Genomic DNA, 26,960 nt, shown 5'->3' on the forward strand with positions numbered 1-26,960 from the left:
AGACATGTAGTTGTTGTTCTTTGAGATAAAGAATATCGTCGTCTCATATGTCTCGGTGTTCTTTCTTCGTTCTTCATCGTTCCTTCAGCTAAGAAACGATACAAATGTGACCCGGCAAGGGAAAACGTACACTAGAGAAAAAGCCTTCGGGCTATGAGCGAAAAATATCGTTCGACGGATTATGTAGAACGCTTTTACGATATTCAGAAAGATATAAAGTTTCTACGAGAAACGATCTCCGATTTTCAGGATCGTTTCTCCGAAGTTAAGATCGTTATCCCTGTTTTAAAAAAACTTTCATCACTGAGGTTAGCACTTGAAGGCGAGAATGTCTTTCCGATTTTCAAGATCGTTCTTCCAAAGAAGAGATCGGCTTCACGAAGACAAAGAACTTCTTTCCGGGACTTGAAAAATGTTTATCAGTGCGAGGAAACCCCAAAGGCAAAAACGTTCTTCCGATTTTGGTAATCGTTTACCAAAAAGACAACATCGCTCTTTCGAGAAATGCTTGGCTTGTTAATTTTAATTTCCATTTCAGCTACATTAAAGCTGCGGTTTAGCAAGTTGTTGTTTTTTGCAAAGACAAGTAAAGTTTAAAAGCTGATGACTCGCTTTCTTAGTTTGCATACAGCTCATAATCAATTTGAACACTTTACCTATCGCAATGATCGTAATAGCAAATTAAAGCTCAGATATTGATGCTTGAGTTCAATAGCAAGCGCAAAGCCGTCATAGTGAAGTTGTGGTCACCATTAACATTTTGTTGTTTTGAAGACAAGAAAATATCAACAATATCAAAAGACAAGAAAATATCAACATAGATAGATAGATAGATAGATAGATAGATAGATAGATAGATAGATATAGATAGATAGATAGATAGATAGATAGATAGATAGATAGATAGATAGATAGATAGAAACTTTATTAAAGTGTCATAAACAACCTCTAGCCGGGGATAAAACCCCTACTAATTGGGGGACACAAAAAAAAAGATAAAATTATAAAAATTATACTGATTATTAAAAATTTAAAATTGTAGATTCTTACTGATAAAGCTAAATAAATGAATATATATATATATATATATAAATACATGTAAATTGATTGTAATCTATATGAAATTATGAAGAAAAAAAAATGACTAGATTTAAAAATTATCATGCGGAACATAGGGCACAGCCCTTACAATTTTCTATAAATTCGAAATCCTTTTTTCTCATAGTCAATTTAAAACTTTTTAAACTGTCAATTGATCTTTCTGCCCTAGGTAGGCTATTCCATAGTTTAGCCCCCATATATCTTAGGGAATGTTTCCCGTAAGTGACTGTATTAAATCTTGGAATAACAAAATCGGACAATCTTAAATTATAGTTCGTGTTTTTTTTAGAAAACAAATCACTAATCCCAGATGGACAAAGGCCATTTTTAACTTTGTACATTAAGATGCAAATGTCTTGCAGTCTACGATTACGTAGAGTAGATAAATTAGCCTTTATTAATAGTTCGTGGTAAGTGCAATTCCAGTCTTTAAAAACAGCTCTTAAGGCACGTTCCTGTAAACGCTCAAGCTTCCTACTATCGCTTGCCTTACAAAAATGCCAGGTCAAGTGGCAGTATGTCAAATAAGGCAACACAGCAGATTTATAGAGAACTAGTTTAGCGTTTGTAGGTATCAAGTTCCTGAGTCTCATCAGCACACCGATTCTTCTGCCAGCATTTTTACATGCTATGCTTATATGCTCCGAGAAATTGAGTTGAGAGTCTATTGTAACTCCTAGTAGCTTTAGGGAGTCCGCTGACCGTATTTCCTGGTTGTTGATAGAAATGCGTGAGATCGAGTCCACGGAGGCGTTTGCCTTTTTACCATAACCGATGCTTAGTGTTTGGTATTTCTTGAGGTTACCAGCCAACAAATTGGACTCGTACCACGCAGTCGCGAGTTCGGCACTTGCACTGAGCTATCAACAGCCGATTCGCTTTCTTAATTTGCATACGGTATACGACGAACTTCACGAATCGCGACAATCTTATTGGCAAAAGAAAGCTGAGATATAGAGGACCATTTTAAGAGAGTTCTGTTCGATGCACGAGTTTAATAACGAGCGAGAACTTTCATATTGTTGTCGTCACCGTTAACAATGACATTGCAATGACAAATAGAGTCGACTCGCTTTCTTAGTTTGCATACAGCTCAAACTAATTTGTAAGTTTTCAAAATTAACTGGAAAATTAACTGTAAAATTTCGGATTGCTCCCTTAAGGATCATGTTGACTTATCAATATCCGTCTAAAGTGACAAGTAAAGCCAAAAAACCCCGCTCCTTCTATATATTTTTCATGGGACAAGATTAATAAACTTTAAGGGCGAACGTTCTCCCGCAATTCAAGGAAACGATCTTACGAATTTTAAGAACGATCTTCCGAACTTTCCGAATTTAAGAGAACGATCTTCCGAACTTTGGAGCATTTTTTTCGAATTTAAAGGAAACGAATTTCGGCCTCGCAAGTTTTCCACGATAGTTTACCAGCATATTTGTCAGAAGAGCTTGAAAGAATCCATAAGCACGCTCTACGGATAATTTATCCAGACCTCCACTATGCTGACGCTCTCTACGAAACGAGCCTTTTCAATCTACATAGCAGAAGGCAGCAAATGGTGGTTCAACTTTTTAATGACATAATCAAAGATCCCAACCATAAATTGTACCACGTGTTGCCAGATCGCAATGCCAGCTCTATATCCATTCGGCGCACGCGCACTTTTAACGTTCCAAAGTGCAAGACCAACCGTTTTAAGAACGGTTTCGTCGCGTTAGATTATATCCTTGTACATATCGGTTTTCGCCTTGATTTTCAAATCTTATATTTATGTATATAGTATTATTAACTTCATATTAACTTATTATTATAATTTTTTTTAATAATATTGTAATTTTACCGTAATTCAGCTTACTAGCTGCAATGTTATCTGTCTTTTTAATGCTTAAAATTGATGCCGCGACTGATACTAGGACTAGCTTTACACATTTACACTAGAGCATCTCGATTTTCTCTCAAAAACGTTAGAAACGAGACTCAAACTCGTTTTTTTTGCATATGTCGTAATGGCGGTCGGCCACGCTTTTTGAACGCTCCCGCCTTCACGACGCAAAATGGCTTCAAAAGAAGAGATAAGAGAAATCTTGAGATTTCAATAAGGCCACTAGAACTAAAGATCGATGACCTAAAATCTTCAGTGGAAGACCTAAATAAGAAATATGACGACATTCTGTCCCAAATGGGAAAGATAAACCAAATGGTTCAGTCACATCGAAGCTCAATCAGAAAGTTAGATGAAGAAAAACAGAGAAGTAATGAAGCTCTGGAGAAAACAGAAGAACTCTAAAACAAATGCAGGAGGCGTTAGCCTTATCTATCTAAACAACTGAAATTTACACGGAGGCACGACTTAGATGTGTCGGCGGACGGAATTGAATCATGCTGGATAGAACTAGACCGTCAAAAACAAAAGAACGTTTTAATAGGCTGTATTTATAGGCACCCTAGAAAATAGAGAGCTGTTTTACGATAATTTACGATCTAAATTAATGATTTGACTAGCAAGGGCCGTGAAGTCTTAGTTATTGGTGATACAAATCAAAATTTTCTAAGATACCATGACGACAAACAAACTGCGGAGTATCTGGACATGTTATTGCTTTAATGCCAATCATTACTAAACGTACTCGAATAACCGAACATAGTGCGACTCTCAAAGTACCTGAAAAGGTGATTAAAACTGGTTTCTTTGGCTGATATTTCGGATCACTTGCCTGTTTTTTTGCACAATGAGTGGCAAACTACCTCTATCCAATAAAATGTCTACTGAGTGAACACGCTGTCGTTTGATATGCCCTATTCCAAAATTGAAGACATAATAGCCTTGATGAATCTTCGATTGCACAGAGTGGGACGGCAGGATCCGTCTACCTTGACCTCTTACTGGACCTCCAGTGGGTGCAGGGGCCTTGAGTGCTTGTAGAGGGATTCTGTGGTGCGGGTTATGCGGGTGTGGAGAGCCTCCTCCTGGGCCGCCCACTCGTCTCGCCAGAGGGGAAGGATGTTAGGGTCGGAGAATTTCTTTAGCCGGTTGGCAAGGGATCGTCCAAATACGATCTGTGCCAAATACGATCTGTGCCGGGGAGAGGTGACAATCTGGGTCGGGGGTATTACGTATAGGAAGTCAATTTCTTAACAAATCTTCTCTCTTCTCTTTTCTTCTTCATCGATCGAAACTTCTGTCTGTAAGTCTCCTATGTGATGTCATATCGTAGTCACTCATTTCTGCCTATACATGGCTACGTATGTTGTTAGAGCAGTGCATTCCAGATATCTTGTTTCCGATTCCTTTTTCTCGGCCTTTTCACTTGTCGGCGTTAGTTGATTTGTTGTCACAAAATATGTCACGTTTCGGTATTCCTTCTACTAAACCCAACGTTTTCGCGAATGTATATACATGTGTTACAGCCAAAAATCGTTTTTAATAATCTTACACATATACACAACGATCACAAGCTTGAACAAGCCTGTCTTAGTATGCATAACAATAGCATCACAAGAATGCCACGCAACAAACACTTTTATTATACGCATGTGCTTAAAGTTGTTGAGTCAAGTCTTGAGTCAATGTGGTCGAGTCACTTGTTTTAATTCTTTAAAGAAACGTCCTCATTGTGTAATTTGCCTCTCACCAGTCAGATTCGTCATCCCCGTATAGCCAACCTTCTGGCAGTGGGTACCGGCCCTGTAGCGGAGCAGATGTGTCTAGTACTGGAATGTTTCAAGATAGGATCATTGCATTTCGTTTTGCACGAGACATCAAAGGAGATCAGTCTTCCTGACAGAGTCGCCATCTTCTGCGATGTTTCAGAGGGACTGGAATTTTTAAAGAGCCGTCGGATTGTCCATTGTTTCCTTAACAGCCATAGCATAATGATTTATCAGCCTTTTCGAGCAAAGATTTGTAATTTAGAGTATAGTCAAAAAGAAGGCAGCGAACCTAACGAAAGTTATCAGATGCTTCCAATTGACGCATGCGTGAAGCAGCACCCATGGATGGCACCTGAACAATTAGATGGTGAACCCACAAGTTTTGAGGCTGACGTTTACAGGTAGGTACATATATATATAGTTTACTTCATAGACATACTGGATATGACCTGTACAAAGCACTTTCTATGCTGTGAATTGTATCACGAAATTTTTATTTGTATAATGAGATTAAACTGCCATCGTCAAATAAGCAAACACAGACTTTATTTAAAAATTAAGGCTTAGCTACAAAAATATAAAGAAAAGCAAAGCATTGTAGGTATGGACTATGGCTACAGAGCACGCCATTACTATTTTCTAAAATTATGTTAGCCGAGTAAAGGTAAGGGCAACAAAACGCCAAACGCACCAGAAACATGATGCTAGCCCCATCCGAGGGAAAAACAGCACATACTTAGAAAACTTAACTAATAACTTTAGTATAACTCTTGATAAGCTAAGTAAATTCGTTGATAATGAGGGAACTATTCGCGTAGGGGGTCGATTCGTCGTTATGTCAGTTCACGGTGAAACTAACCAAAAGAGTAACTGCGAAGGGGTACCTGTGTTTGTTTACATGTGCATCTACTAGAGCCCTACATTTAGAGGTAGCATACTTGTTAGGTACTGACAACTTTTTGGACGCGTGTTCGAGAATAGTTTCTAGTAGGGGTGCTGAAGTCTTCAAAGAGAGCGATACGCGCGATATTAGAAGACGCGGGAATCACGGTGAGACACTCTTGCATGATTGAACTGGTTGCATCCTTGTAGAGGTCCGCTCCGTTTGAGAGTTCCATTTCAAACTAAAGAAGAAAATATTGAAATATGTCCGTTAAAAAACCGGCGGAGAAATGGACCAGAGAGTGTAGTTCAGGAAGCGGAGTTCCGGAAGACGTAATGCTGTCGCAACTTGAGCTAAAAGAACGAAAAATTGAGAACATCGAGTTGAATAAAAAAGAGAAGTTGAACGCGAGGCAGACTACTCAAGAAGAGAAAATGAAATTTTCTTTTTTTTATGTCCAAGATGTTTAATCTAACGGTGAGTGAAAAGTTCAAGAATGTTTTCCAAGTTGAAGTACTTTCGCAAGAGGCAGCGGAGGAGAGGAAAATACTGCGAGCAGCTTTCAAGTCTGCAAGGGAGCAGCCTGTCGACTCCTGCAAGTGAGCGGCCTGTCGACTCCTGCAAGTGAAAGGGAAGTACCTCATGGTAGGCAACGTACGCTACACAGCGGACAGACCAGAAACTTTAAACCCGGTAGTGTCTTAACTATAACTTTTTACTACCCAAAGATTAGAAATGTTTTGAACGTCAATTTTGAACTCTTACGCTTTAATGTATCTCTTAAAGAATCTACGTAAAATAATTACGATGCATTAATTACAACTTTCTGTTTGTTTGTATGGTTATATTTGTTTTCCATCTTATGTTTCATTCTGGAATTCCTATTTTGTTTTACCTTGCAAATAGTTTAAAATTTTTATTCTAATCAGACACGAGTCTAGATTTTTCTCCATTAACGTAAGAGGTTTGCATGATTACAAAAATGGCAGAAAAATATTGAAGTGGATAGATAAGCACAATGGTGACAAACACGTGACGCCAAAAAGATTTCGCGGACAATGTCGCATGGTACACATCAACAATCTCGTTCCCAGAGCCCACGTACCTTTGTGCCAGTGGCAAGATACAAGGCTCTGGGATAATCAATTTTTTCACCAACAGAATCTGTTGGTTCCGGTTTTACTGCGCATGTCCAAACAAAATAGCGACCGGAAAGAACAAGATTTGATCTCTTTCACTGATCGATCTAATTCGCGCTTAACAAATAAGGAAAAGTCGATGATTTCACGCTGAAAGAAATTAAATCCTAGTCATCGTTTATAGAAAGGATGGTTTTGGTGTATTTGTTGCCAACCCGTAGTGTTAAAGCATTCCTAAATCACGAAGTGCTTGGATTCGCCAACGATGTGTTTGTGTCTCAAGGGGAGCGCAGTTCCAACTCAATTATTTTACTGATTCGCCCTTGAATGCCTCAATGGAGGAGGACAAGATTGAAAAGCTTCGCTCACACATTATTTCTGTGCCCATGCATGTGAGGGTTCCATCGCTTCACGATGTAAATTTTACATTTGCTCGCCTCGAAGTAGTCGTTAACGGACGGGGATTTGGATTATATTGCCTTCGCTTTGTCTCTTGTCGAAGAGCCGACACATACCGCAGAACTCTTTCAAAGAGTTATTCCGCCGAGAACATGACCGGCATATATATTACGACTTTTCACGCTTCTACATTTCCCGTTATTTCCCATAGACTTTCCACAAGGCTTCCCTCTATTTTGTAAGACTAAAACAGCAACAATTGATTATTGTAAGTTACTAAACGTTTGTAGCAGCAATAATAAAATTTGGTTTTAAATGTATACGCTGGTTTGTGGGAGTTTTCCCTGCAATTTCATTTTCAAAACAGATCTCACTAGTAATGACAGAATGTGTGACAGGCGTCGTGAAGCTTTTCCATTGTTCTATTCACTGTCGTTCTATTTGCGCATGCTCACTGAAGCAAGCTCGAGAGCAAATAAGAATCGCCCTAGGAATTGATTTACCCAGGGCCTTGAACCTTGCTGCTGGCAAAAAGGTAGTGGGCTCTGGGAATGAGATTGATACACCAACGTAAGGGAATGGCAATTTATTTCTGGATATCTAGATCTTCGAGTCCAATATGCAGAGTTTTTGTCTGGTCAATGTTTATGCACCTAGTGACGAAAACGTAATAAGTTGACCAAAGGAGGGCAGAACCTTGCCCCTCCTTTGCAGATAGTGGTGTTTACAGTATAGGGGACCTGGTGGATGAACGTGGTGCGATTCCCTGCGAGACTGTTTAGAAAAGGGGACTCCACGATATTTTAACTGGATGAGACTAATTCATTCCGGTGAGATTGAAACATATACTTAAACAGGGTCAGGTTAACAAGGAAGCTAACCACAATGTATTCGATTTATGATTTTGCGAAATGCCGTTTGAAAAAATCTTTACCAACCACGTATATAGTTTTATAATATCAAAGAAATTTAGAAACCTAACATCGTAAATAAATCTAAAAAACGTTTAGGATGACCCTTCTATAAAGTTGAAGAATGTCTATGAACAAATCTTTAGCTCTGTTTTGGATATGTATTCTAGAAGTTTTAAATATCTTTTAAATTATTATCTTTGTTTTGTGAAATTAGAAATTGGCTTAATCTGTTTGACATCTTTCTGCCTGTTTTGAATAAATGAAATATTATCTTATGGGTTTTTAGTTTGTTAGTTTTCAGTAGTGATTGTTAACCAGTTGGGTTTGTTCACGAGGAGATGTTCGTGCGAGAGAATTATTTGTTGCTTTAAGCGGGAAGTTTTTGCGTCGGACGTTTCATTTACATTTTTTGTGTATACGAGAAGCACGTGCGAGATGGGTTTGAGAGTTTTCACAGAGTTCGACATTGGAGTTTTCGTGGAGATGTAGTCGTCGTGGCAATTTCGTCCCTCTTCGCACGTCAAAACAGCTTGTGCCCTTGCTAGCCAGGTACAGAGAACAACTTCCCTTGCAAGTTGCCTTCTATTTCTAAACGGTTGATGAAAATAATTGGATGCGAGTATATTTATGAAATGCATTCGATTTCCAGCGGCCTAAATTCCTGCGCATCAGACACGCCATCATCCGCAGCATAAGAAGAAGCACCTTTTTTGATAATTTGGCCCTTGTATCTGGAGGGGTCCAACCCACACGGTTTGATAGCAACTGAAAGCCTGTCTGTATATTCCGATCTAGGCACAGGGGGTTTCCCTGTTTGATGGATAGCAAGTTAAGGATTGCCTTTGTTATTTCTGTTGGTAGTTATAATATATATATTTAGGCACTGCCTAAAAGCGGAGCCAGCATGATGTTTTTCAGTATAAACTTGTGTAGAACCCTCCTTCCCTGCACTTTAATTATGCATCATGTTCCACCACCCACAAAAACGGCACCATATGTAAAACATATAAAGATTGCATGTTCTATAAATACTGCAACTATTATTAAAAGGTGTCCTCCCAATCCTCCTGGGGAATACCTAGAACAAATATGCTTTTTGTTCTAGGTAAAAAAGTATTTATTGACATTACTAAGGATATAATTAAGTAAACTATACTTGATAGACAACTGATACAGCAAAATTAGCAAAATAAATTTATGCTTTGATTAACAGGGAAGGCTTTCAGGTGTGAAGGGAGGTCATATTTATTTTAAAATGAGGATCAATTAAAGTTCCTCACAAAAAACTGGGTGCTATTTTATTATCTTCAAAATTAAAATCAATAAACAAATACATATCAAATTCCTATACATTAATAAGTATATCAGCAAATCACACTATCATTTTTTATAGTGGATTTGAGGTAAAAGTACTCATTCCCTGCCTGTACTGTCCCAATTCCTTTTACTTCTTTAAATTACTTTACTTATATTGCAAAGATAGGGCTTTCATTTTCGTTCTCTTGTGTAAGTTTTAAAATAAGCAATTCAAATATTGGAAAACTATCTTCATTAACCTTCTCTCTTGTGCTTTAAAATGTAACTTTGCTAAGGGTGGATTAAAAGCACTCCAACATATTGAAAAAAATCTGAGTACATTATTTTATTATACAGTTAAGAACCATATATAAGAACCTAAAATGAACCTGTTAAACTAAAATTATAAAATTAGAATCCTTTTTATAAGCATCTATTTAGCCTATAATTTGAAATAGGTTGAAAAGGAAAAATTGATTTCTAAATAGTTTAAATATGATCTTAAGGGATCATATAGGAGAACTGTTTTTGTTTTTTTATGATTAACTTGCTACCTCAATGAGTCATTGTAATAGCAAGAGACTATTTATGAACATAAATAGCCTAAAATGTCACTAACCACACATCATACAAGAACCTGTCAGGCTAACTTGGAAAAAAACTAGGTTTTTTACTTTTATAACTCTGGTTCATTTTTTAGAACAATTTTCCCATTAAAATATTATCTTTGTTACTTTATATGTTTACTTTTTGTTACTTTATATGTGTTTATTTTTAGTGACCCTGGGTCATGTTTCTTAGCTAGCAGCTTGTGTCTCAGCTTGATTTCAGAATTTTCTGGCTGAGATTAAGCTAAAGAAGTTTGGGGAAAAGCGTTAAAGAAAAAACTGGTAATTTCCTTGCGATACAAATATTACACCACAAAAACCTAATTAATAAAACCTAAAACTAAAAATAGGATACAAATATTATCCCATAAAAACCTAATTCATAAAACCTAAAACTAAAAATAGTCCCAACTAAAATTTTCTAAAATGATACCCATTACAGAAAATGAATATATGAACTTTGCTGTCTCATAAAGCTCTATGATCTGATGAGCCAGAGGTTGAAAGAGCTTTTATAGGAGAAGCTGCAGAGGGAAAAAAACATTGCTTTTGAGCAAATTGCTCCTCTACAAAAAAGCTGTCTTGGCTTTCTATGAAACCTGAATTTTACTTTTGGACCACATTATATTGTGACATATGAAAAAAAAAGTTTTTTAAGGTCTGTAAGAAAGCACTGATGTACCCAGGGTTATTGAAAATATTGTAGGTGGTATCAAAACAAGGCATATTTTTAGGTAATAACAGATTCTCAAGGTCCTAATATGTATGTGCATCTTTTTTTTTTTAAATGAAAACAGAATTCCAGAATAGTCGATTTAAATTTCAAGTGTTTATCAAATATATTTAGGATATTTAGGGTTTTAGGAGACCAGCTCTCTACTTCTTTCTCCAAAGCAAGCTGAAGTTTACCAAAGTAATTCATTTAAGCCTTGCTCATCTTTGTGAGAATTTGACCAATCATTCATTGAAATGACTCATCCGCCATATTGTTTTGCGCGCTCTGGAGGCCTGTGCCGAGGCAGATCGCGGCTGGCTGGCTGGATGGATGGATGGCAGCTTGTGAGATGCTTGTGACGTCATCGACCACAAAAACCGAGTCGCCTAGTTATAGACCATTTCTATATCTATGGGGCTCCGCGCGCGGCCTACGGCCGCGCTGGCTCCGCTACCACCAACTCGTAAAAAGGCATGAAAAGCCATGATGGTAACCATATTTTATGCTACGCAGTTTTGGAGCCTCGTTCTGGGAATGTCTTACCCGTGCCCTTCCATGGTGCTGGCTCTCTGGAGAAACTAGCATATCACAAGCTATCTACAAGCAAGGAATGATGCTGCCAATATTGCCTACGTGGCCATACTATATCGCCGACATTGTGGCGAGCTGCATTGAACCCGAGGACGAGCGTGCAGATATAAGGTGAACATTTAGGTTTATGGTTAAAATAATCTTACATTAAACGTCAAAATTCTGCGATTTCGAAATGTCGATATTTGCGACAAGTTATGTTTGTGTGCCATTTTCATAAAACCAGGTCAATTTACTTTGTAATTTGTTGCAAATATATAGAATTAGGCACTGCCTAAAGGCGGAGCCAGCGCATTTGTATTCCAGATATTTTCCATAGTTTTAATAATTATAACAATAACAAAATAATAATGATAATAATACATTTTATAAATCATAATAATCATAACCATAATAAAGATCAGAATAATAAAAAGGGTACTTGTTTATTTTGTCCAAATATAGAGCTCACTTTAATTAGCATTATAAAATTAACATAAATATATTATAATTAACATAAATAAATGAACAAAAATAAAAACTCCACTCAAAACTTTTTTCTTAAATGCTGTCCTGCTTAAGTTTCATTTTAGCTTGAATATTAGAACCTTAAGACATTACATTTATAGGTTTTTATCCATTTCTAAATTAATTTTTTCTATATTTCCACCACTTACTGTATAAACAATAACAGCAAAAAGGAAATGAAAAAATACAAACATGATGAGAAAAGAAAAATTTGAAATAACAATTGTATTGCCTTCACACAATGGTGTCAGGACTAATCTAAGGGAGCATTTTATTACTCGTGATTCCGGAATAGAATGATTAGACTAGAAAAAGGGCGCGCTCTTTCATTCCGCGTTCCCATCCCGGGATGGAATAGAGGCCTCCCATTCTGCTACCTGTAGCAGGATGACTCGAATGCTATTCTGAACATTCTCTAATTCTATGGCCAAGGAACAACACCAGGGATTATACAGTTCAGATTTTTTTACTATTTATTATTATTTATTTATTATTTATGTCTGGTTTAAATTTGTAAGGACCTTCTAGGATAAGTGCAAACTAGTTGTTGATGTGAAACAAACTCTCAGAAAGAAAGAATTTAAAATACTAACCTTTACTGTTCTTACCGAAAAAAATCAAAGCTGAGACAATATGAGAGATAAAATACATTCGTTTACTCTTTTTGCCTTTTAGTCTGGCTCAGATTCTAAAGTATAGAATAATAAGATTGACACGAGAAATTATGATTTGGTCAGAAATGGCAGAAGCGGAGTTGGTTTTGTTCGAACAATTCGCATTTTAGATATTTATTTTCTACACCATGATTATAAATAAAAACAGTAACTCGGCAAAATATATAGTGTTACTGTAAAGGAAAACTAAACTAATTAAATTAAGACTAAAGAAGTGAACACGAACGAATAAGTAAGCGATAAAATTGTTTAATTACTTATATAACTTATATACGATTTGAAAACGTACCGTTTCATTCGTTTCAAGTCGGCGAGAAACCAACCTCACTCATACTTTTGCTGCTTTATTGTCTTCGATCTCTCCGTCTTTAGACATGAGTCCTTTCTTATAAGTTTAGGCTTTTCGTAGACTTTCACTCTTCGCTATGTTGTGAATCGGTAGTGATTTTCTGCCGTGTGATAACCAGTTTGTTGAAGGCGAAATTCGACAGCGTGCTCAGAGAAAATTGTAGATTCTTTGATTTAAGCAATCCACAACAATAGGGGTTTTCAAATAATTTTCTCACTTCTTAGACATTTGGAAGTTTGTGTTTTCTCGAGTGGAGGCGAAGCGTGGTTACACAGCTTGACGTTTTTTCATCAACATCGGGGTAGCGATGGGTACCTCGAAATTTTGTAGCATGTTCGTTTTGCAAACGAAGAAAAGAAATGTAATGCTTTTTTTCCAGTACTCGCGGGTTCCCACTTTCGCGCCATTCAATTTTAGATCAATCAGAGAAGCGAATTCCATTTTTGGCGTTTTCTTTCTACAGGAGAGACACCAACCAAACAAACAAGAGCGCGCTAGCAGCGTAGCTATATACCGAGCTGTATGATTAACAGTTATATTTTGTTGTATTTATCTAAGACGTTTTTTTCAGCATTATACGAGATCAACTTCATACCATAAAGCATTCTGGCTGGCATTTGAACTCTGCTTTTCTTGACATATCATTTGAGGAGTGGCTCACAGACAACGAGAAACTGCATCACTTTCGTCGGCGTAGCAGAACACTGCACAAATCCAGCATTTCAAGAAAGATATCACTCCTGGAAAATAATTTGGTGACCCTGGAAGACAGCAAGCTCAGGCTGATGACCAGCAGGCGAAGATCATCGACAATACGGAAACAAACCATCGTCACCGGTAGGTTCTTTAGGCGATGATAAATTTTTGCAAAGGCGATGAAGTATTTTGGAGTATTTCGGGTAATAATACAAGAACAAGAAGTCGACAAGTCGACAAGAACTCGACTATAAAATACACTCTAGTTAGTGTGACTAAAACAAAAAGCATAAGAGGTAAAGATGACCTTAGTCTAGCATTTTCTTTGTGGTAATATGATAAAGGAATAACTACTCAAGACTTTGAGCCGAATGTGGAAGATTATAGCGCGATTTGAACAAAGATCAAAGAGGCTTTAAACACTATAAAAGGGAGGAAACTGGTTTGCTCCGAAAAATCTGTCAATCAAATCAGTTGAGTCAAGACTTCAACGCGAGCGGACGTGTTTCACGGAGCTCCCAATAAACCAGAAGATCAGTCAAAAAATACCCATTTTCAAAAAATCTAATCGCTTATCTACAACCCTTCAATGGAGCTCAAAGTAAACCCGAATGATCTCAATATCTTAATTTTATTCTATGAAAACGACAAAAAAATTTTATCGGCGAAATTTTACATGGCGGCTAAAAAAGTTCAATTTCTTTATTTTGAAAGTATTAAATAGTCCCCAGAACGGCCACTAAAACCTACGATCAACAAAACCGATTGCTTTAATTTCTGGTATGCTGTTAGAAATAAGAGGTAGCTAAATAACAATGGTAAAAATTCCTTGCTTGCGTATGGATTTTTTTTAGGGGCGAATTTCAAAATAGGTAAATAACAGAGTGGCTGAAAATAAAAATACGCCAATATCTCAGAATTCCTCCGCGGAGCTCCATAGGTATAGAAATATGGTAAGTTATGCGACTTGGTTTTGTGGTCATCGCGCGGTTACCCTGCGTTGTCACAAATCAGCCAGTAATCCAGCCGCGCAACTCTCAGGCCCCTCTCGGTCTTACGCTTTTATGTGTTTTTAGTTCAAAGTTCGTATGTTTACAGAAAAAAAAGGCAGTATTTAATGAGAAAATATGCGGATTCAAACGGACTGAAGTCTTTTAGGAACCAATTTGTCTGAAGTACGAGTCGATAGTAAAATCTACCCGAGCGTTCGTGAATCCCGCCCGTTGCAACAGCTAAAAAGAGGACTATAGAGGCTATAAAAATTATTCGCTTCTGTCGACGAGTTCCTTGCTAGCAGAAATTCGACAACTTCACAGTTTACAACAAAAGCGAACAACACAACCACAACAGAAAGCGAGAAAAAAAAAACTGCCAAGGTGAGTTTTAGACGACGATTTGTATTGAGAATATGAAAGGTATTTTTTTATTGTTGTGCTTTTATAATGCTCGTTTGTTCGTTTTTTTTTCCATAACTAATCGCTCAGACTAAAACACCGTACCAGCTTTAGTTTGACGTCAAGATGCCATATCAAAGTCATATTATATCCTTGTTTTGATGTAAATACGTAAATACTTACAAGTTCTATAAATTCAGGCGTATATTCCTCACGGTAAGTAAGAATTTAACGACAGAAATACGTAGTAGTCTAGTTACTGTATCAATGCCACTTAGCCTGTTTGATTTATACATTTGTTTATAGAGTTTGCTTTGAGAATTCGTGGTCTAATCAAACATGTTGAGCATAACACATCCTTTGATATTCTTCGTTCTCTCTAAACTTTATTGACTGCGTTGAGATATTTAATAAAGGCTGACAAATATTATCCTGTCCTATATTGCTAAAGAAGACCTTTCTTGTCTTTATATTCTGTGTATTTAGTCTTTTCAAAGATACAGCAACATTTTTTCAACATTATCATAACTACTTTAACTTTACAATTACAAAAGAATTTTCTCTTCGAAAAAAAAAATCAACTTATTACCTATATATTTATATTGTCTGCATCTTGCATACTTTTTAATGTGTATTATTTATTTTTATTCAAATAGTTGTGGAAAATTAGTAAGGTTATAAATGGCATGATAAAAATATTGTTTTAAAAGAAAAAAATAATTAATTGTTTTCATTTTTATTTAGGTAAAACTAACCAAGGACTACCTAAGGGCCGTGATTGATTATAAAGACTGAAAGGCATAATAATAGGCAAATATTAAGATAATATAGAAGGGGATTTCTTACTTTTATATTACAGTATAAGTGTAATAGGTTTTTTAGAGCAAGATACTTGTATGCAATTGATATTATTTGCTGTTTCCCCTCTGCACCCTAAATAAATTAAAATATGTTAGCTTTGAAATAAGACATTTTCATTTAGCACTACTTTCAGTAATATCAAGGATTTTTTATTTAGAATTTGCTTCCCAAGTAAATTTGTTCTTCTCCATTGCATTTAATTTTGGAGTAGCATTAGCATGTGTGGATCCAGGGTTTTTATAAAACAGCAGGCCACCATGCTAAAGGGTGGGTGCACCAATATGTAATGCATGACTGTAATATCCTTGGTGATGGAGTATTACCATTATGTGATAGACAAAACTTCCATATGGCACCTGAAATCTATAACTGTATCATTATATCTTTGGAATGCTGTTTCATTTATTATTTGTTTCTTTGCAAGGGCAAAGCTGGTCAGAATGTAGCTTTGATACAAGTTCTATACTTCTATAAAGGGAAGAGGTTTTTATTAGATCAAAGTACTTAAATTATATAAATATAACAACAAACTTGTGCTTTTTCAATAATAAATTTGTAAAGAAAACAGTTTTATATCAATCCTAAAGGTAATAGGAAAGGGAAAAATACTAGAAAAGTGCTCAGTCAAGTTATTATTGCATTATTGTTATAAATGCTTGTTAGAATGCTATTTTGATAAAAAACAAAATATAGATAGTGGAGTTAAATAAGAGGGAAAATAAGAATTGACCATTAGACTCTTGAAAATCATTCTCGTCCACTAAGACACCTGAACTTTGACAGCCTTTTTCACACCAAGGTTTAGTATTTGTTAACTTTCATACTGCATATTTTAATATTTTAATATTTAAAAATATTATTAAATGAGTGCTTGCTTGATACATTTGGAGGGGCCAATGCAACAGACCCATACCGAGGATTTTTCATTGGGGGGGGGGGGGGGGGGGTGAGAAATAAAAAAAAGTGGACCTTCTATTACCGCGGTGGGGGAGTTCTCTGATAAAAATCTGACCGCGCCTTTGCAGTATTTCCAGGGGAGGTTTAATGTCGGATTTGGCTACATACCAGAGTGAGTTTTGTCTACAAATAATAGCACTCCTACTGCGAACCGAAAGTGTTCCTTTGGCCGTGTGTGTGTGTGTGTGTGTGGGGGGGGGGGGGGGGGTGGGGGGGTGGTGGCAGCTCCTAGGTACGGGCCTGTACAATTCATTGTAGGATTGTGGTCAGGAACCGTGGCCAGTCACGCGCTTTAAGGACTTTGTTTTGGACATGCGCTAGAGTGTTACAGAAACAATTCAGGGACATATCAATGATATATGCCATATTACTTTTATACTTGTCTTGTTTTGTTTGTAGATAGGATTTTATAATTATTAATGCGTAATTAAATGGAAAGGGAGGGATGTAGGATTGTGATCAGGAACCGTGACCAGTCACGTGTAAGGGATTACATAACGGGTGTAAGGGATTATGGGTAGGAGTAGAGGAGCCGGAGTGCTATGTAGGTATGCGATAAGAGTAGGATAATAAAGCGGATGATCTACGAATATTGCCGTCGTTTAAAGCATTCGACCCAGAACATTACATTGGCGACGAGGTAAACTGTTATTTCTTTGGCTAAACAGCTTTGTTGAAGGAGATAGAGGCGACATTTTAGACTGATTATTTGCGGCAAGCCAGACGACAATAGTGAAACAGCGGCGATCCTAACTCCGATAGATGTGAGAGGGATTCCCTGCTTTAACCCCAGGGAAGACTCTTCAAACTTGGCGATCAGATGGAAGAAATGGAAGCGGTCATTCAACCTTTATCTGACAGCAAAAGGAGTAGTGAATGACAAACAGAAGGTAGCGCTACTTCTGCCCACGGCGGGACTAGACCTACAGGAAGTTTATTTTACTTTGGTCGGCGAAGACGAGGAAAAAGCATTCTCTGAATGTGTAAAGCTTCTGGACGACTATTTCATTCCTAAAGTCAATTTGCCATTTGAAAGGCACCAGTTTCGCCAAATGAGTCAGGCTCCAGGCGAGAAAGTGGATTAGTTTGTATCACGTTTGAGACAAAAAGCGAGCACGTGCGACTTCAATAACGTAGATGAAACAATACGGGATCAACTAATAGAGAAGGGTTTCGAATCTAAACTGAGGCGGAAATTCTTGGAGGAAGTAAACGCTAGTTTGAAAAATTTACAATATGTGGCTCGCGCTTACGAGGCCGTAGAAGAACAAATGAAGTCATTGGAGAGTTCGCACGCGGTGAACGCACTCAACCAAAACATGAATAATGGCGGTGATCACACAAAGATAAACCGCAAATCAGGCCTGAACCAAGGACGTTGCTTTAATTGCAATCGGACAGGACATATTGCGAGAGACCCAGTCTGTCCCGCGAAATCTCAGAGCTGTAACTCGTGCGGGATAAAAGGCCATTTCTCGGCGTGTTGCAAGACTACACGGAGAAAGGGCAACGCGTATCAGGTTGCCGCCGAGGAGAACGGAGATTCGGAAATAGACGAGTCGTATGCGTTTGTGGTCGGACAGAATGACGGCGCTCGCTCTGGTGAAGTGAACCTGACTATCGGAGGAGTAAGCCTAGAGGGAGTCCTGATTGACTTGGGAGCTACATGTAATCTTATTGATTATGCGACGTGGACTTACTTGAAGGACCATCGAGTAGATTGCAACTCCGCGAGTTCCAACAAGAAATTGTTTGCCTACGGACAAAGAGAACCAATTGACGTCGCAGGAACTTTCACGACAGAGATAATATGCATGGCGAGTGGCAAGAAATGCCGGGACGAGTTCAAGGTTATAGAGTGAAAGGAAAGGCTTTGCTAGGAAAGAAGACAGCCGAGCAGCTTAAAGTACTTAGGGTCGGGCCGGAGACAAGAGAAAGTGCGGTTGTAGAAGCTAGCGATTCTGATATTCGCGAACAGTATTCTGATATATTTTCCGGAGTCGGAAAACTCCCAGATTACAAGTTGAAACTTCATGTCGATGAAGGAGTCTCACCGGTCGCACAGCCTGTACTGAGGTTACCGTTAGGATTACGGGATAAGGTAGACGAGAAGCTGGACGATTTGCTAGAGAAAGAGATAATCGAAGAGATACCGGAAGCGACACCGACAAGATGGGTTTCGCCACTGGTTGTTGTTCCAAAGGCTGATGGCAAGGACATACGCGTATGCGTAGACATGAGAAGAGCGAACGAGGCGATTATAAGAGAAAGGCAACCCATTCCGACAATAGAAGAGGTGCTGTACGACCTGAATGGCGCGACTGTGTTTAGCAAAATCGACTTGAAGTGGGGTTTCCATCAAATTGAGCTAGACGAGCACTCGAGAGACATCACTTCATTCGTGACGCACAGGGGAAATATCAGAAAATCATTTCGGATGTTTTGACCGGCTGTAACGGAGTGGCAAACATTGCAGACGATTTGATTGTTTATGGAACTGATCTAGCCGAACACGATGCAAATTTGCATAAAGTGCTGTCACGGCTACAGGAGAAAGGCCTGACGGTAAATGGAGACAAGTGTCAATTTAGATTACCCAAGTTAAAATTCTTTGGGCATGAGCTCAGTGCGCAAGGAATTACACCAAGCGAAGAGAAGATTGCGGCAATAGTGAATGCGAGACCACCACAGAATGTTTTTAAAGTTAGATCATTTGTACAGCTTGTACAATATTCGGCGAAGTTCATTCCAAATGTTTCACAGATCGTCAACCGTTGCGGCGTATGCTCAAAAAGGAACAGTTTTTTGTCTGGGACACAGAACAACAAGAGGCATTTGACAAGCTAAAGAAACTGGTGACTACCGCGACTGCATTAGCATATTTTAAGAGTGATTGCAAGACGAGAATTGTGACGGATGCGGGACCGGAAGGGATTGGCGCCGTTTTGCTTCAACTACAAGACGAACAGTGGAGAGCTGTATCGTATGCCTCAAGGAATCTTTCAGACGTGGAAAGGCGTTATGCTCAGACAGAGAAAGAGGCGCTTGCTGTCGTGTGGGCATGCGAAAGATTCAACATTTATGTGTATGGTCAGGAGTTTGAATTGGAGACAGACCACAAGCCATTGGAAAGACTTCGAAACCGTCAGCAAGGATCGAAAAATGGGTGTTACGACTCCAGATCTACAACTACAAAGTGATTTATCGGCCTGGGAAGAAAAACATTGCAGATGCTTTGTCGAGACTGAATCAGAGAAGACCAAAGGGTAAGAGCAGCGAAACCGAGGACACTGTTAGATTTGTGGCTATGGAGGCAACACCGGTTGCGTTGACAACCAGGGAAATTGAGCGCGCGTCAGAGAACGACCCGCAACTACAAAGCGTCCACTACTACATCAGGTCTGGAGAGTGGTCTCAGTGTAAACTAGCGGCGTACACTTGTATAAAGAATGAACTGTGCACTATAGGAAAACTTGTTATGGGAGGAGACAGAATTATTATCCCTGGAAGTTTGAGAAGCAGAGTCCTGGAGGCAGCACACGAGGGACACCAGGGCATAGTAAAGACCAAGAGCCGACTTAGGACGAAAGTTTGGTGGCCTAAGATGGACAGTGACGCCGAGCGTGTCTGCAAATCTTGTCACGGATGTCACGTGGTTGGGAAGTTTGCTGCCCCAGAACCAATGAAAAGGTCGGAACCGCCGTCCGGACCGTGGCAAGACCTGGCCATCGACCTCATGGGGCCAATGTCGACAGAAGAAAGCTTGTTAGTAATAGTTGATTATTACAGTCGTTTTTACGAGGTAGTTATTATGAACTCAACTACATCACACAAGGTAGTTAATATGCCTTAACCCAAGTCTTCGCTAGGTTCGGATTCCCTCACTCGATTAAGTCGGATAATGGGTCCCAGTTCGTCAGCAAAGAGTTTACAAGATATCTACGGGAATGCGGGATCGAGCACAGGATATCGCCACCACTTTGGCCGCAGGCAAATGGCGAAGTTGAACGACAGAACCGCACGCTGTTAAAGGCACTCAAGATAGCAGCGGTGGAAGGGAAGAACTGGAGAAAGAGCTGCCAACATTTCTGTTAGCATATCGTTCTACTCCGCAAGCGACCACGGGAGCGACGCCAGCATTTTTGATGTCCGGTAGAGAGCTCAAAACAAAGTCAATTCCGGATGAGAGTATGAGGGATTTCGAATGGAGGAACAAGTTGAGTCAAAAGAATTATGCGGACGACAAGCGTCATGCGGTAAGCAGTCCTATAGTACCAGGGGACAAGGTGTTGCTGAAAAACACCAAAACATCTGGGAAACTGGAGCCGAATTTTGAAACAGAACCGTATACATTTATAACAAACGAGGGGAGCGATGTGACAGTAGAGTCAGAGGAGGGAGTTGTATACAGGAGAGACAGCTCATTTGTCAAGCCCTACAATGTCCCAGCAGAGCGGAGTGAGCCGGACCAGCCGCCAGAGAACGAAGAGATTAGCTCTAGTGCTAGACCTAGACGCACAGTAAAGACACCAGAGCGCTTTAAGGACTTTGTTTTGGACATGCGCTAGAGTGTTACAGAAACAATACAGGGACATATCAATGATATATGCCATATTACTTTTATACTTGTCTTGTTTTGTTTGTAGATAGGATTTTATAATTATTAATGCGTAATTAAGTGGAAAGGGAGGGATTTAGGATTGTGACCAGGAACCGTGACCAGTCACGTGTAAGGGATTACATAACGGGTGTAAGGGATTATGGGTAGGAGTAGAGGAGCCGGAGTGCTATGTAGGTATGCGATAAGAGTAGGATAATAAAGCGGATGATCTACGAATATTGCCGTCGTTTAAAGCATTCGACCCAGAACATTACATTCATAATGACATGGCAGTAAAAAATGACTTTTTTAATCTCATTAAAAACATTTTAAAGACACCTAGAACCCCCCAAATTACCCCTATCAGTCAATACAAAAAGGTATCAAATGCTGGCTCCGCCTTTAGGCAGTGCCTAAATCTATATATTAAAACTTCTTTAATAAAACTTCGTGACGGGATGGTTGGAGATTCGGGAAACCGTATCGAATCTCCTTAAGTTTCCCCGTTTGGACTTGAAATGGTTGTGGCTTTCGTTCATCGATAAATCCTCAAAATTGTCGAAAAAAGAGAAATGAGTACGTCCTTATCTCTTATTTCAATCTCTTACGGGTGTTAGATGAGCGACGATTTAAATATAAACAAACGAGCACACAATTTCATTTGTGTCGCCCTTATTTTGCTTATAGTTGTAGGGAGATTTTTTTCGATTTTTGGCACGAGAGTTGTACATTTGTCAGAAAATCATCCGCTTTATGAAGTGCTTTACTCAATATTCAGCCAAAATGTATAGTTTTCTCGATTGATATTTATAATAACCATCCCGCTTCTCATCGAAAAAATGGCATTCAAGTATAGCTAGGCAATGCATTAAATCTTCTAAAACTATCAGTTTCTACCCCCAAAATACAGAAACCTGTTGGTAAGATGTTCAATCCGAAAGAAATACAGTGGACATATGTTATGTTGTAAATGTTATTTACAGCAAATGTATAATGCAATATATCTAGAAAACAAATAATTTTCATGAACTTATAATTTTTCCCCTAAAAAATTTTATCTAATGATTTTAATTCTTTCTGGTAGAAAATTTTCAGTCAGAGTAAATGGGAGAAAAGTGGACAAAATTTGTCCAATAATAAAATTTTTACAATTTTGACACATACAGTATTTCATACAAGTTTTAATGACTTAATAGTGGTATAAGCTCAAATCATCTGATCTCCTACACAGTAAAAGCATGTGGTACACAAAATTTCAAATAAAACAAATAAATGACACAGTTTGAATATTTTGTTTGCTTGGCTTTTACCAACCAGCCCATCCTGTGTATAACTCTTGAATTTAAATGTTTGACAATGTCCCTAGAGCATGAATGGGCTATGACTTGATAGTCGAAAGGCTGGATGGGCATAGGATTTATATGCCTTGAAGGTTAGAGGGATAATTGCCCAGAGGTGGGTTGGAAGGGGGGGGGCAGTATTCAGTTATAAACATGATTGAATGGTCCAACAGAGCTCAAAATGTCATACACCCAAAAAGAATGGAAACTCGCAACCCCAAAAATACACAAGCCTGTTGGTAAAATGTTCAATCCCAAAGAAATACAGTGGATACATGATATGCTGTAAATGTTATTTACAGCATATGTATAATACAATATATCTACAAACAAATAATTTTCATGAGCTTATCATTTTTCTCCTAAACAATTTTACTCCAACAGAATTTTAATGATTTGAATTCTTTCTGGTAGAAAATTTTCAGTCACAGTAAATGGGAGAAAGTGGACACAATTTGTCCAATCATACAATTTTTACAATCAAGCACCATACACAAAAGTGATGTGAAATAATCATAGATTTTAAAAGCCCAATGCACCTTTTGAATGCACAATATGCTGAGTCATATATTATGTTTTAGTGCGAATAAAAAAAACACAGAAGTATAATACTGTGTTAGCTCTGGGTATTCAACACATAGAAACTTTTTAACCAAGCTTCATCCATGTTCTTGGTTCATACTCGGATCATACTAGAAGTAGAAAACCTTCCCTAGCTAGAATACATGTTATTACTAGAAAACCCATTTTTTAACAAGGGGTCCATGGACCAGGTGCAGGGCTGTAGCAGTGGCTCGGGTGCATATCTCCATTAACGTTGAAAGCCATATAATCTCAGACCATGTGTCCGGCGTTCTTCAAGCGTTGTCTTTGTAAATACGAAGGGGGTCCTCCCTATTTTTTGACAATGATACAGAACTGGGGTGTCAGTTTGTAACTATACTTTCAAATAGTGTAATAGTCAATAACACATATCTTTAACAAATAAAACAACTATTAAAAAAAGTTTTTTAATCACTCAGTCCATCTCTGTCCATCCTTATATTTACTTATTTACATCTGCTTTGCCATGGTCAATATCTAAAATAAACAGTAATATATAAATTTAGGCACTGGCTAAGAGCGGAGCCAGCATGACTTTTTTCAGCATCAACTTGTGTAGAACCCCCCTTCCCTGCACTTTCATTATGCATCATGTACCACCACCCACAAAAACGGCACCATATGTAAAACATATAAAGATTGCATGTTCTATAAATACTGCAATTATTATTAAAAGGTGTCCTCCCAATCCTCCTATGGAATACCTAGAACAAATATGTTTTTTGTTCTAGGAAAAAAAATTATTTATTGACATTACTAAGGATATCATTAACTATACTATACTTGATAGACAACTGATACAGCAAAATTAGCAAAATAAATTTATGCTTTGATTAACAGGGAAGGCTTTCAGGTGTAAAGGGAGGTCATATTTATTTTAATATGAGGATCAATTAAAGTTCCTCACAAAAAACTGGGTGCTATTTTATTATTTTCAAAATTTAAAAAAAAATACATATCAAATTCCTATATATTAATAAGTATATCAGCAAATCACACTATCATAGTGGATTTGAGGTAAAAGTACTCATTCCCTGCCTGTACTGTCCCAATTCCTTTTACTTCTTTAAATTATTTTATTTAACTTGCAAAGAAAGTGCTTTATCATTTTCTTTCTCTTGTGTTAGGTTTTCAGTAAGCAATTCAAATATTGGAAAAATATCTTTATTCACCTTCTCTCTTGTGCTTTATGAAGTAACTTTACTAAGGGTGGACTAAAAGCACTCCAACATATTTGAAAAAATTCTGAGTACATTATTTTATTATACAGTTAAGAACCACATATAAAACCTAGAATGAACCTAGAATGAACCCAAAATTATCAAATTAGAATCCTTTTTATAAGCATCTATTTAGCCTATAATTTGAAATAGTTTGAAATAGGAAAATTGATTTCTAAATAGTTTTAAATATGATCTTAAGGGATCATTTAGGAGACCTGTTTTTGTTTTTTATGATTAACTTACTACCTCAATTACTTTACCATGAGTCATTGTAATAGCAAAAGACTATACAAGAACCTGTCAGGCTAACTAGGTTTTTTACTTTTATAACTCTGGTTCTGGATAGTGAAGAAAATACTCCTCGATGTTCAATTGGTTTTATTGACAAAGATGAGGAAGTCCTATGGCAATACAATAAATCAAGGATTATTATTAAACTGAGGATTACAAATAACGGTAACTAGGATATAACAAATGAACGCGTAGGACTTACATGAATAATGTTCAAAACAAGATGGCCGGCTGCTCTCTCCTGAGCCGGTCAGCGGTCTTACATAAGACCTAGGCCCTAGCGGCCAGCGTCACACACTCTTCATCCCCCCCAGTCCGTGAGTCTATACTAAGTCTAGAGTCTATACAAGGCTAGACGAACGGACTCCTGCTACTGTCCAATTCCCTGTCTCTGGTTCGTAGCGTTTTGGTCGTGTTCTCGCACGAGTTGGCCTTCTAGGTTCAGGGAGTGGCTGCGGGGCCTGAGATGAGGCGTCAGGCATACAAGAGGATACAGGGTCATTGTTGGCTTGAGTGGTAGGTGGTGTTTCAGCGACGGGTTCAGCGGGTGGAACTGTCTGGTTGCACTCTGTGGGTATGACGAGATGGCTACCGTGTGAGAGTTGGGTGGTGACGTGAGGATTGCCCGTCAATGGTCCACTGCCTGTGGGAGGCGACGGTGAGCTGTTAAGTGTGGGTTGACACTCTGGAGATCTGGGTGGAGGTGGTGGCGTCCTGTACTGATGGTCTGGGGTGGGCGTGGCCGGGGTGTATGCACGAAGGAACCGACGATTACGCAGGGTCAACCGTCCTGAGCCATCCACCTTTATCCTGTATTGGTCGTGGCCTGGCGACTCCACTACCATGCCTGAGCGGTCCCATTTGTTCGGGTGTGGGCCCTGCTGGTTCTGGATGAAGACCCTTTCACCTAGCTTCAGAGGTCGAAGTGGTTTGGAGTGGCTCGTCAATGATTCGGTGGTACGTGATATGCGGGTCCGAAGGGCATCTTCCTTCGCCGCCCATGCTTGCCGCCACAGGGGTCGGATGTGTGGATTAGAGAACTTCTCTAGTCGATTGACGAACATGAGGGAGTCTCGAAGGGGTCGACCGAATATGATTTGGGCTGGTGAAAGGTCGCAGTCCCGGTCCGGTGTGTTTCGTAGCTGTAACATGGCACGCAGAAAGCGATCGTTATCAAGGCTGCCGTTAGGACCAGTATTGGACATCAGGAGACGTTTAGCTGTTTTGACTGCCACTTCTGCTCTCCCGTTGGATTGTGGGAAGCCGACAGAAGACAGGCGGTGTTTGATCCCCCAAAGTCGGAGAAAGGTCTCGGTGCCGCCTGCTGTGAACTCTGGTCCGCCATCGCTTGATATCTCTGTTGGCACGCCAAAGGTGGCGAAGAATGCTCGGAGGTGACGGACCAGGCCAGCGGAGCCCCCTAGGTCAGTACCTGCGGTGGAGCTGAGGACCTCCACCCATCCAGAGAGCCGGTCTCCGACAACTAGGTAGTGGCGGCCACCAAAGTCGAAGAAGTCAGCGTAGACAGCCTCGAACGGGGTAGATGGCGGAGAGGTCGGGAGGGGCGGTGTGGCCGCTTAAGATGGGGCGTTGCGGTTGCAATCTGTGCATCCGTCTCTGGTGCCCTGAATGTCCCGTGACATCCCCGGCCAGAAGACAATGGCACGCGCTTGCTGCTCCATAGTAGAGGCTCCTTGATGTGCAGCGTGTAAGTGCTGGAGGACCCGTTTGCGGAGGGACATGGGCACAACCACACGGTCGTTGAGTAGTAGAACGCCATCCTGTGCATATATCGACTCACTGAGATGTCCGAGACTTGAAAGCGCCGGGTCGTTAGGGTCAACAACAACATCTTGTTCAATGAGGCGTAGGAGGTGACCTAGGCATGGGTCCGTAGCAGTCTCTTGTGCGAGGATCGGCCACGAGATGGCCCCAAGATCATGTGCGTCGTTCCTGATGGAGGCCATGAGGGCCGACTCAACCATGTCCGGTACACTAGGAGTTGAAGTTGCGAGACTGTTAGTTGAGCCTGATGGGGATGGGTGTCTTGATGTGGCGTCAGCCGCCTGGTTACTTTTTCCCGGTCGATGGGTGATGGTGAAGCGCCACGGGAGGGTACGCTGCTTTAACCTGAACAGACGGGAGTTGGTGATCTCATCGAGGGTGCG

General features: G+C 39.2%; 1 protein-coding gene across 1 annotated transcript in view; it reads left to right on the plus strand.

Annotated features, from left to right (window-relative positions):
* The window catches only part of LOC5506344, a 78,010-nt gene that overhangs the window by 31,680 nt on the left and 19,370 nt on the right, over positions 1-26,960 (plus strand). Inside the window, exons 5-7 of the mRNA XM_032374719.2 lie at positions 4,737-5,153; positions 11,220-11,408; positions 13,399-13,664. Coding sequence (XP_032230610.1) covers positions 4,737-5,153; positions 11,220-11,408; positions 13,399-13,664 — 872 coding nt within the window. The remainder of the gene's footprint in view (positions 1-4,736; positions 5,154-11,219; positions 11,409-13,398; positions 13,665-26,960) is intronic.

This window comes from Nematostella vectensis, chromosome 6 (genome assembly GCF_932526225.1).
Source record: "Nematostella vectensis chromosome 6, jaNemVect1.1, whole genome shotgun sequence".
Classification (NCBI taxonomy): domain Eukaryota; kingdom Metazoa; phylum Cnidaria; class Anthozoa; order Actiniaria; family Edwardsiidae; genus Nematostella; species Nematostella vectensis.